We start from the raw sequence: 13,508 nt of genomic DNA, 5'->3' as shown, positions 1-13,508 counted from the left end.
ACTGTGCTAGGAAATGGAAATAATCAAAAATATGATACATGTTCTCCCTAAGAATAGGGAGAGGTCAGGTGTTGAAAGGGTATAGATAGATACTATAATGAATGATTAATAAGAGGGCAAAGTATTTCTTGCTGTAGCTCATGCAGGAGAGGTGCATGGGCACAGCCATAAGTTAGTGAGAAATTCTTTGAGAGAGGACTTGAATACATGGAGGCTAGATATAGTTCTGATTTAATTTGGGAGAGAGTTCCATAGTTTAGATACGCTGTGTGAGTATGAATATAAACTTTGTGTTTTATATATATTTATATATATATATATATATATATATATATATATATATATATATATATATATATATATATATATTGGTTTATACATTTCAAGCAGGTTCTTTGTCATGAGAGTGAAGAGGGCAGTTTGGAAGATAGTGATTAAGTAGTGAGGAGATGAAAGGGCAGGTAGAAGGGGTTGTATGGTATTTTATAGGTGAGAAGAAGTTGTATATGGGCTAGTTGATGTGGGAGTTCTAACCAATTGAGAGGACATAATGCAGAGCAATGAAGAGCTTTATATGCCAGGTAAGCTACAAATGCAGTTATCTTACTGGGTCTATGTTAGTATGTTGAAAGATCTTTAAGTCGGACACCTCTCCATCAACAAGAAACTTTTGAAATTCACTTCTGCGAATTGCGGAATCTTTCCCAGAGCAGTGTAACAATTGCACTGTACCACAATGGAAACACACTGCACTAAATCAAACCAACCCAAGTGGGGGCTTTGCCCCCCCCCAAACTCCCCCAACTATATATACCAACTCCAAGATCGCACTACAGTGGGGAAAGGGGAAAAGATGTGGAGCTGGCTAACTACTGCCTTACCCTGGGAAAAATTCTGCAGTTCGCAGAAGTGAATTTTGAAAATTTCGTTTCGATATTGAGGTGTTTGACGTAACAGTCTTTCGATGTAGTCCTATAGACCCATATTATTATAGCATTGCTCCAGTTGTGATTTAAGAGAGATCTGGATGTTAGTCAAAATAGGTGAGCCATAGAAAAGAGAGGGTAAAAGATAAGAGTTAGCTAGAGGGATTCTACATGAAAGAGTAACTGAAACTTTGGATGGTAGTGCATTTTTTATAAATAAGCTGTCTTGCCAGGAGAGGACAGTAATTTTAAAAAATGCAGTTTGAATAAAAGACTACAGAGAATTAGATCTGACCTTTCACACCCACCCATCTCTTTTAATGTGATTCTGCCATGTTCATATTTGACGGCTGGTAGTCAAAGTGCTACATTTCACTGAGAACTTGAAAAACATTGTGCATAGGTTCTGTTGCGGTAAGCAAGTTTTAAGTAGTAAACTGTATTGTATATCTGGGATTACTGTGGCTTCAAGGTAAAGCTACAGTAAAAACTTAAAAATATCTAATGTCTCCCTTTCCACCACTTCTAGGAACCCTCCCACATGGAGGGAATTAGCGTTTTATTCACTTCTAGCTGCAGTTTACTATAAACATATGATACTGCACCTGATTTGTAAAGGGGTATACAAGTTCATTTCTAGTAATTTTACAGACTCCACTGTCTGGCACAGTTTCTCAAACCCCATTGAATTTATATGCATCTTTCATAAAAACTTATCTGCACATTCGTATCCATCCAGATCCCATAATGGGTGTGGGATTTGAAATGGGAATCTCCTGTTAACAGTTGATAACTCTCACAACAGTTGGTATGATAACAGGGCGCTCTCTGAATAAGAAGAGGACCACCAGGGCTTTTCCATTTAGCATTCCACAGTGCTCTGGAGAAATTAGCAATAGATCAGAAAGCTGCCCTGCAAGCTATCTACCTTTCCAGGAAAAACAACTGTTTGGTGGACTTCCTGAACACAAACATATACCTCGGGCAGATGAATAGATGATAGATAGGTCAGTGGGATACTACTGGGACATGTTTGAAAAACTTCTCAGTAATCAATTTTTTTTTTTTTAATTGTATTAGCAAATGCTAATTCTAAAAATTGCTAGATTTGCTGCCCAACAGCCCAACAAACCTACAAATCCCATCACTGTCTCTCTCTAAAACACCTAAACTGGCTTGAATTACCCCAACAGCTTCTTCTCTCTCAGCTCCAGATCATCCATTCTATCATATACCAGCCTTCCTACTACCCAGCACTATTCCCTCTCATCTCCCATTATTCCCCCCTCCAGACCTCTCCGAAGTTCTAACCAAGACATACTACAAATCTACAAACCCAAGTCTAAATCTGGACGCAACATGTACAGCTATCACTCTACTGTTGCCTGGAATAGGCTCCCACTGCAAATCAGGACCCTTACACATCCTAAACAATTTAAGACAGCCACCAAAGAGCACTTTAAAAGTCACTGGTCCTGCAACTGCACTCTCCCTCCTTAACATCCCCTACTTCTCATACCGTAATCTACTTTCTGCCCTTAACTGTCTCTTCTCACTAGCTCTCTCTAATCTTCCTTGACTACTCTTTCTACTGTCTTCTAAAATCTGTTAAGCAAATCGCTTCAGAGAAACTTTCTGTTGTAGTTGTCTTACCTTCATGCAACTACATTATGATAAAACTGGGTTTTTGTAACTACTTACCCCAAAAACTATATTCATCTTAATGACATATTTCTTTTTATACATCTTGAAATAGTTTTGCTATACTCCTGATTATTAACACTGTATAACATTGTATTGCTACTTAATGCCTTGTAATAATCCTGTAACATTGCTGTTTAATGCTAATTTATAATGAAAATTGTATAATATGTTGGAGCTTTTCTCCCCAGGCCTCCGCTGGAAAAGGGCTGTTTAGCTCAGTAGGACAGTCCCGGTCAACAAATGTAAACTAAATAAATAAATAAATAAAAAATGTTCTATTGTAGCAGAAACTGTCTTAGTGTTCCACATACTCAGTGATACTGTGTATACTAACTAAGTCTGTTCCTGTACCATATTACCATTAGGCCTGTCACTTTAACAAGGGAATACCTTGTAAATCATCAGCCATATATTTGTGTAGTATCTATATTGTCACTCAAATTTTGGTTTAGGCAGAAATTCAGAAGAATAAGTAATTTCAGAGCCAATCTAAACATAAGACAAAAATGAAAACTTTAAGTTGAGAGCAGTTAGTACATGTTCTCATTTTAATGCTCTTATTTAAATTTTGGACTGAAGTCTTGTGCTGAAGCCGGGGTGGTACAGTGGTAGCGTTGTTGCCTCACAGCAAGAGGTTCTCTTGTTCGATTCTCAGCTGGAGTGCCTTCTGTGTGGAGTTTGCATGTCCTCCCCGTGGTCGAGTGGCCTCCGAAAAACATGCGTGAATGGGCGTGCCTTCGCTGAAGGTTGGGCATCGGGCTGGCAACTCGGCACCATAAAAAAAAAATCTACTGCCAATCATTAGCAGACGACCCCTAACCAGGAAAAGCCGAAAAGACAAACAACAACTGAAATCTTGTGCTATTTATATTGTGGTTTTTTTGTAAAATGTTTTTTGAATAGGTTCATGCCTTGCTATTTTGAGCTGAAGGAAATATGAACACTTATTTTTATGACAGGTTTCTTAAGCGTAGCACCCCTTTCATTCCAGAGAGCAGGGCACTCATTCCTTCATTATTAAAAAAAAAATGTAGTCTGATTACAGAGAAAGCCATCTTAATTAACCCGGTCTGTCAAGCTGAATGAAGATCCATTAGTATTGTAAGATTACAGAATCTTGTTTTCATGCAAAGTATAGATCATGGTGGCAAAAGTGTTACACAGCATGATTGTTGTGCCATCTTGCATAGGTATGTTTTGCAAGTAATACTTAAACCAGGCATATTACAATAGTATGTTGTACTGAGTAATGGGAGGGGGCATTGTCACCCTCCCCCTTAATTTTCCACCACTTCCCTTGTGTAACACTGCCACAGTAGTGTCTTTTTTTGGGAGGGGGTATAATGGGGTAGCAGAAGTCCTACCGTGCATGACATTACAGAAGGTAACTTAACTAGCTAGACATTACACTAGTAGTAAATGATATAACCACCTTTATGTTGTATTTGTATTAATAATGGAATGCTGTATGTTGAATGTGAACTTAAACATCTCTTCTATCATTGTTTTCTTAAGAAGGAGAGTAATACCAGATTTTATCCTTTTTGTTAAGTTGTTTATATTGTCTATGCTGCAGTCAGGCTTCGTGTTACATTTTAGTATACATTCTTTATTTGCACTATAACAAATATCAATTACAATTTCTAGGTGCCTCTCAGTTTGGATTACCTGAACAGGGATACCACAAAACCGAGCATTTCTTGTCATCCTATCCCTGGTTTCATGGACCCATCTCTCGAGTCAGAGCAGCTCAGCTGGTTCAGGCTGCTGGAATGGAAGGGCATGGGGTTTTTCTTGTACGTCAGAGTGAAACACGGCGAGGAGAGTATGTGTTGACATTCAACTTTCAAGGAAGGGCAAAGGTAATGAAATGTTTTGATATGTACGATAAATGTTTCCTCACCCAAATAAAGCTGGTTCTTATATAAAGTTAGAAATAACAGCACACCTGTTGTGCCCATAACTGCTTTGTATTGATGCACATTTTTATTGGTCTTGACCAAGTAACACCTAAGCTGACGCACGATGTCCCATCTCCTTTTGGCCCTGAGTCTTAAATCTTTATGCATTGTTTGTCTTCTGCCACAGCATGTTTGATAATGCCCAGTCCTGGGTACTAGCCCCTTTCAGACCTGGCCGTCACCTATCCATGGTCAGCATTTATTTTTCCTGTCTTTTTGTTTGACAGGTCCACAGTTCGAAACATCAGCAAAGCTGTATTGTGCATACCCCATTTTTTTACACTGCCATTGCAGATGGAATCCCTTTCTTATTGACTGTGTTTCACTGTTCCTAATTTTCTTGATGTGATGGAAGCTAAACAGGAAGATCATATCTGCCAGAAAGGGAAGGACTAAGATCATATCTACCCAGAGGGGGCGGGACTAAGATCATTTCTACCCAGAGAAGGAGGGACTAGTAGCCTAGGCTGGACTCGCACCTTAACAATGCTTGTCTGTGCTTACTGATATGGCATTTTCTGCTTATGCTCAATCCTTCCTCAAGCTAGCCCTTTTCAGATACAGTTGCTCATCAGTCTGTAATCATTAATGGAAGATTAAATGTACAGTCTTTTAAGATTACCCCATTTCAGGATTATTCTAAGCTTGTTTACTATTGCATGATGATTACCTTCCTTTTTTATCAATATGTACTCTACCATCTAAGCTGTCACACATATTCAGAGGTGGGTCTGGCCTCACCTGAAGAATTTGCTTTTTCTCTGTACAGATAATACAGATTTAGTACAGGCATGACAGGACTTTGAGTCATGGTGTTTTTTTAGGCCTTTCATTTAAGCCAGTGGAGATTGACCTTTTCCATGTTGTGTATAGAGATGGAGGTATTAAGTTCCATCAGTCATCCTGATATGGAATGTCATCTTCATCTCTGTGATTATCTTTGATCTTCAAGTAATATTAGTCACACCAGTAACTATGCCCTCGCCTTGTAGAAAAAAGGCAGTTACAGGATGTTTAATCATGTGGTTCTGGTATTCCTTCAGTACCTACGTCTGATTTTGGAATTAACTCATTAATAGTGTGATCAGGAAAACCACATTTTATATAAGCAGGCTGTCTCTTGTCTTAATTAAAATCTGAAGTTGACAAAGCAGAACATAGCAGTCACTTTTTTCGCTCCCTGTCAGAAGGGAAGAGCCAACAGAGTGAACCCTAATACTTAAAGAAAAAATGCAGTTCAGACAGAAAAGCAGAGAATTCTGTAACTTTTTGTTACAACTTTCTGTTATTTTAAGCATTTTTGCAGGGAGACTTCATGCCATGCAACCCCTGATCCATAAGCCCCCACCCCCTGCTATTAGTATACACTAACTGCAAGAGTGCTTTATTTGGGGGATATCCAGAGACTTAAGTATTCCACTCATTCGTATTTATATTTACACTGTTCCAAGGAGTACATGTACAGCACTAGGAATTACAAAAGGCATCCTTTCTCTCTTTAGAAAGTCATTTAAAATGTTAAATATATAAAACAGAAGTATAAAATTCTACAGGCAGCTAAAATTTGAAGATATGTGGAAGATTCTGCATACAAATGAGAAATGCGTGATGTGAATCCCAGGCTATTGCATATGCTGGGAATTCATATGATTATAGTGCATGTAAGCAACATCTTAAGTGTTTGAGTGATTTACCAAAGTACTACCCAAAACAGATAAAATTTGGATCACAGATTCAGATCAGCAATATCTTATTTACAGCAGAGAGTCGATTATCCAAACGTCGATTGTCCGGAACGTAGTCATCTAAACCCAGTCATCCATGGTTTTTGGGTAGGAAAAATCATAAAGTCTGAATATGTAAACATTACATGTATTAGCTTGTGCATGTTTTTTGAACTTGTAGCCTGCTTGTGTGTGAAAAATTTTCTTTATTGTCCCCTGGACTTGCTGAATGGTTGAAAAGTGTATTCCCTGAGTGCAGAAAAAACAAGACTTTAGAAGTTTTTTATCCAGTTCAATGTATGTTTGATTATCTGAACAGATTATCCAAACTACCCTTGGTTCCAGTTAGTTCAGATAATTGACTCTCTACTGTATTTTTTTTTAACAAGAAACATCTTTATTGAATTGTCACTTATGACATAGGCAATCATACATTTATATAAATAAAAACAAGCTATATTGATATTTTCAATTGCAAACATACATCACTTATAATCTCTATAGTCATTGTCAGTCAAACATTAGATAGCTCATTCAATTCCTGCCTTCCCTTAAACCCCACTCCTCCTCCACAACATTATTCCGCATGTATTGTTCCCACAGTTCCCATTTGTTTCTATGTAAATTACTCCTACCCTTTTCTAAAGATCTCACTTCCAGTTCTTTTATCCTTGTTACAATATTCAGTACTTTAAATACAATTGGTTTAGACTTTGATTTCCATTTTCTAGTAATAGCTTTTTTTGGCAGTCATCAGAATTAAACTTAACAAGGCCTTGCTATGTGTAGGCAATTCCAATTCTGTATCACAGCTCAAAAAAATCTAACAACGTCTTATTGGTAATACTTCTGAGAGGAAGTGATAGTAGAAAGATTGTATCTTAATTATACATTGCATTAAGAACTTCCAGAGTTTCTGCTTACAGTGTCTGGTCCTGCTTTTACAGACTATGCCCATATTCCATGAGAACGGTTAATGTGATTAAGGAAGACAGATGTGTTTATGTCAGCCAGCTGCATGGACAGGCTTCAGCTCCCCCATGATGCTTAATAAATTAAAGTGGGTATTGGAAAGTTGATGAATTAGTGTAAAAAGGCAGAAAGGCCCAATCAGATAAACTTGTCTCTTCCAAGCCTAAGTATCACTAAGGTGCACAAGAAAAAAATGTAAGAAGTTATGCTTGTGTTAGTAATTCAGAACTCATAGGCAAAACCGTACTCACAAATAAAGCCAGTTGAACAGAAGGGCAAAATAATATCATTCACTGTGCAGTGTGCGCTGTATGAATAATGCAGATTGTGTGTGTGTGTGTGTGTGTGTGTGTGTGTGTGTGTGTGTGTGTGTGTGTGTGTGTGTGTGTGTTTCTGTGCCAGTTAATCATTGGTTTTACACTGAGAATAGTAATATTCAGTAACCATATGTGGTATGTAATCTGTCTGTCTGTCTGTCCTTTGCACCTTTTATAGTTACATACTTTGTACTACTTTGACTTGTACGCCTTCCAAAGTTCAGAAGGAAGCAGGACTTTTCCTTAGATGTACATTTAACTTCTTAACTTATTCCGTCTCAGGCCAGTTATTGTTGGCTCACACTGAGTTTCTGAGGCTTTTTTCATCTGCAGTGAAATCCAATTTAGAATTTGTTGTTGGTAATTAATTATTCATCATGATTTTTCATCATTTTGTTTTTTATTATTTATTTAGTTTTTTTTAATGTACTTGTCCATGTGATTGGAACCACACACTTAATGAGCGGAAAGAACTTTTTGGCGTACCTAGTTTGTCTATTTATTTGCCTGTAGTTCTTACTTAACAGGTTATTTTTATCCCATGCCCTTATATCCGCGTCCACTTTGTATGTTTTTTCACATTTTCTTGGTTCTCTTGCGGAGCTTTTTTTTATTTTTTTTTTAACAACAAAAGTTAGTTCCTTCGTGAACTTTGCTGATTTCCTTGAAATACTTAAACATTTCTTGCAAGTCTTTCCCTACTTCTTAATGACTACCTACTTGCTGGCCTGGTGGCAGTCATGCCCTCCCACGTATTTACCTGTTGTTTAGTCAGGTTCTCCTGTTTTAATATTTCCTTGTTTTTGGAGATTCAGCCAGAAAAGTTGGCCATTCATAGTTCTGCAACTGAAATACCACTGTGGTCTATTACTGTCTGCTGTTGTCTAGTTTGACAGCATCATATGATTTATCTTGACCTGTCTCACTCTAGATGCATGTTTTCGTTTACTGCATGTCTCACTGGCCATTCTTCCAGTTTACATTCAGTTAAGTTTTAGAGTATGTTTATAACTACCTAATTATTTGTGTTAGTCAGATGTAGCATTTCCTTTTCTGGTTTATCAGGAACCTTTGCTAAGATCAGTGCATTTACAGGTGCAACTGGCAGCTAGTGCAAAGGATTAAGGCTCTAAGCTGGTAACAAGCTACGTTCTATGATATACAGTTTGATTCCCTCAGCCTTAATTTGCCTACTTGGTGACCTTGAGAAGGTCATACAACCAGATTGTGCTTTGGGGCAGGAGGGAATTTGGCCCAGGCTCATTAATGTCTCCTGGACTGTATGCCTAGTGAAAACCTATGAATCTATAACATTTTCTATAGCCAATCTTTCTGTATGAAAGTTCTTAGAAACATAGATTCGTTTGTAAGTATGATGAAAAACTAAGTGCATATCATGCTGTTGCTTCAGCCAGATACCATTATCTGTAACGGATGATGAACACTCTGCATATTTTGTTCCTGTTTAGATTGGAATAAAGATTTGTTTGGGTGGGTCTACATTATGAAATTGAAAACCTGTTACAGCGAATACAACAACACTGACACACATAGCCCAAACCGCAAATACGCCGAACCCCCTAAACTGTGAAATTTGAGATCTCGAATCGTCATAGTCGGCCAACACCACCACATGCTACATACTACGTACCCAAACATAATAAATAAAACACATACATACACTAACCAAACCCTACTTCTACCCCTACACTAAACCTTACATACATTGCTATCTATGCACTTACCTTAATCTGCACCCTAACCCTGAGGTCCGTAACTATCGCACACTTACCCTACAAACATATACCCAAACAAAACAAATAATCCACACACATACACTTAACTAAACCTTGCATACATTACCTATCTATGCACTTACCTTAACCCGCACCCTAACCCTAAGGTCCATAACTATCATACACTTACCTTATGGAGCTATACTGCAGACGGGCCAACCATGACAGTTCGACATTTTGTTTTTCGCGGTTTTGGACGTTCGCTGTTACCGTAGTTCGCGCTATAGGTGTCACTCAATTAAGATTCACTCAAACGGATCTTCGGTCTTCTAATATAGACCCATTTGGGCCATGTCATACTTTCAAGTTGTGCTGCACTGCCATTAGAAAATTAAATTTAACTTTGTCAGAACAATGTCAGAGTTAATTATCAAGCCATGAAAGGTAATTTTCAAGTGTTGACATTTTTCCTGCCTTCATTTTTAAGGAAGTTTGCTTTGCTAATATGGATTATCTGTGTGTAGATTTAAAAGCAGCCTATCTAACATCAAACTGAATTTTATTATCTTGATGCTTTGCAAATTGGAAATGAATTAGCAATAAGACTTGTTCTTCAGTATCCTTCTTTTATAATAAGCTGCGGATTAAGTCTGTAACTCATACCCGAGTCTGCCTCTGGCTAGAAAGTTGTCTTAAGGAAATTAATGAGTGGTCTGAGGATGACCTTTGTTCTCGTTTATATGTAATATCCCATGCGTATGAATATGAATTTCCAAAGAGACTTGGATAGGGGAAAGAAATATCTCCTTTTTTTAAACACCTTTATTAAATTACCACTTAAGACATAGGCAAACATACATTTACTGAAAAGAAAGCAAAGCATTTTAACATTTTTCCATTTAAATGCAATGTACATTGCATATATTTTCTTTGCTATAATCAGTCCAACATTACAAAAAATTGCTGAATTCCTGCCTTGACTTAAACCTCACTCCTCCTCCTCCTCCTGAAGATTATTATGCATGTATTGTTCCCACGCTTTCCATTTACTTCCGTGTAATTTACCCCTTCCCTTTTCTAAAGATCCCTTCCCAGTTCTTTTATCTCTTTTGTAATATTCAACGCCTCAAATACATTTGGTGTAAACTTTCATTTCCATTTTTTTAGTAATTGCTTTTTTTTTTTTTTTGCAGCCAGCAGAATTAAACTTAATAAAGCTTTACTATGTCTAGGCAGTTCATGTCCTGTATCTTAGGTCAAAAGAATCATTTCCTTAATTACACCCATTTGCTCACCCAGTATTTCTGATAGAGTATTATGTAGAGAATTTTTAAAATCTACCGACTCATTACAGTCCCAAAACATATTTTCCCAGTTACCTCACTCTTCTGCATCACACCTCCAACATTTGCTATCTATAATGAGGAAAATTCTTTGAAGTCTGCTTCAGATATAAAAATACCTATGGAAACACTTCCAAGCAAAAATCCTAAACCTTTTGGATTTGGTTGCATGCTTGGGAGCCATACATATGTCTTTCCATTGTTTTCTTATAAAAGAAAGAAATCTATCCTTGACCAGGATTTATGTGATGAAAAAAATGTAAAATATTTACCTCTTGGATAAATAATACAATATGAGTCAAAACAATCATGAGCATCAGTACAGTCAGGTAACATTTGTTTCTCTCCTTTACAAGGCACAAATGATCCTCGTTATCAAAAGGTGGACTCACGGGTACATTCCAGTCACACCTAAAATAAAGTCGTGATTATTAAGGATAGATAGGATCTAAAGTAAAAACCAAAAGAAGCTTGGTCTTCACATTGTCTATGTACAGGACAAGCCAAAAGTAGACGACCATTGTTAATGAATCTCTCGTCAGTGACTTCCTTTGCTTGTAACACCTTAAAAGGAAAGTCTCTTAACTAAAACAGCCATACCACACCTGTCATGTTACCTGAAGAAAATGTATATGGTTCCTAATTTTCCTATAAATGTCAGACTGGAAAGAGAGTGTGTGTTTCTTGTATGAAGCATATATTTGTCTTCATCTTTTAAAGTAAATACCAAAAATGTTCCTCTCAGGGATGGGATCATCTTTATGCCCGGCAGACTCCAAGATGATATAATTAGTTCAGGTTTCCCCTACAGATATTGTGACATACTTTAACATTTTTAAAAGGAAAGGCCTAGTATGTGATACCTACCCGATTCCCCTGTTAGGTGGTAAGTGTTTAACATTTTTAATTACATGATAAGACATCAGTACCTGAATCATTTTGTAAGTAATACAGTGAATCCCCAAGTAAATTCTTACAATAACAGTAAGGGCAGTAAACCGGAAACAACTAGTCATCCCCAGAGCAATTAGTCATACTAACTCCTAAAGAAGCTAGCTGGAAACAAGAAAACACATACATAGCACCAAAACAACACCTAGCCCCCCCCCCCCACCAGAAAAACTGCCACTAGCTAAAGTAATTGCAATATTGCTCTTTTAGTTTGCAAGTTAGTCATCATCATTGGACTTGTGTCTACTGCTGCACCATACATTAAGTTAAACAGTAAAACACAAGCTTTATCTTCAACTTTAAAACATGACATTTTATATGAAGAGCCTAGCTGTGTATTAACGCAGTCAGATAATTCCATGCTCTTTGCTGGAAAGTGGTTGTGGTATCCCCAAAGGAGTAGTCCTATTAGTGTAAGGAACATTTTCCTAACTGGTCATTGTCCATTCATCCTAGCTTCTTGATCTCTACATTCAATAACTGGGAGAAAACCTCTTTTACTTTGTGCTTTCATGCTAATGGCTGAGCACCAGCTGTAAAATATTGCCTTCTGCAATACACAGGCTCTGAGGTCAAGTAAATTAGCAGACTTCCATGCTTCGACAGCTCACCACTCACAAGATGTCATTGTTGGTACTGAAAGTTGGCTAAAACAAGATTTAAAAGAAGAAGAAATTTTGACTCCAGGATGTAATTTTCTAAGACTAGATGGAAGTGAAATGAAGGCAGATGATGTTGATGTACTTTACAACAATTTCTTTAAGTTAATTTGTCATCCGTCAAACCCCCCCAGAAATAAATAATGCTGACATCCTCATATCCCTTCTAAAACTAAATAAACAAGTCTCTATGCATAGCAGGATTGTATACCTCTCCAGGCATCAGTAGAAATACAGCTGAAGAATTATTTTCATGGGCTTCCTCTAATATTCCACAGGAAACTGCCATAAAAGGCGATCTAAACAGTGACTGGCAGACCTTGAACAATGACACCTCTAACAATGCAATCTTATTTGGGTTAACACAGCTTATTACATCCCCAGCTACCTACAGTAAGCATTCTGATAGGAACTCACCGTAGGGTGGATCCTCACTAACTGCACAAAGTTATCTCCACTGGTGCACTCTTCAGCATCCTAAGCGACCAGCTCCCTAACGTCTCTGTAAAAGACCACTGCAACATCCATAAATTCCACGGCTACAACAGCATTCACAGTCCATCTTCTTCTTCCAAAAAGATACCTTCATCTCAAACTTAAAATTAATAAAGTGGAACCAGTTATTAACCCTTCAATTAGATGATGCTGTCTCCCTATTCAGTCTAACTTTCCACAATATTCTAAATGTGCATGCCCTATAAGAAACAAAAGAATCAAATCCAGCACAGTGACTGTCCAAACAAACCAATCAACTTGTAAACCAGAGAGAGACAAAGCATGTTAAACCTGTAGAAAAAAATAGGACAGGGTCTAACCTACAAATACATAAATACCTCAGAAGTAGCATCACACAACAGATTAAATTTGACAAGATTTCATATTACAGCTATCCCAAAACTTGAAATCAAAAGTACCTAAAACTCTTCTGGTCCTCACTCAAGCAGCTACTAAATCCTGGCCAAGTTCCTCAACCTAGCCCATTTGCTATCCATCATTCAAAAGATGGCCTCCTAATTCAATACATACTTCATCACCTCTGTAACTTCTCTCCTGAGTCTCTCTGGCAGTCTTACCCTACAGCCTTCCTCTTAAACCAACACTCCACCATAAAACTTTTTACTTGGAACCCATGTCCACATTCACCATAACAGATACTTGTAAAACCAACCACTGCTGCCCCAGATAGCCTACCAGGAGAATACATTAAAATGACAA

General features: G+C 37.6%; 1 protein-coding gene across 1 annotated transcript in view; it reads left to right on the top strand.

The window, feature by feature from the left end:
- Nucleotides 1–13,508, top strand: part of SH2B3 (SH2B adaptor protein 3) — an 858,564-nt gene that overhangs the window by 791,161 nt on the left and 53,895 nt on the right. Inside the window, exon 5 of the mRNA XM_044068623.1 lies at nt 4,278–4,492. Coding sequence (XP_043924558.1) covers nt 4,278–4,492 — 215 coding nt within the window. The remainder of the gene's footprint in view (nt 1–4,277; nt 4,493–13,508) is intronic.

Source organism: Protopterus annectens, chromosome 4.part0, assembly GCF_019279795.1.
Source record: "Protopterus annectens isolate FY-2018-M chromosome 4.part0, PAN1.0, whole genome shotgun sequence".
Classification (NCBI taxonomy): domain Eukaryota; kingdom Metazoa; phylum Chordata; order Ceratodontiformes; family Protopteridae; genus Protopterus; species Protopterus annectens.
This window is presented reverse-complemented; position numbering and strand designations above follow the sequence as displayed.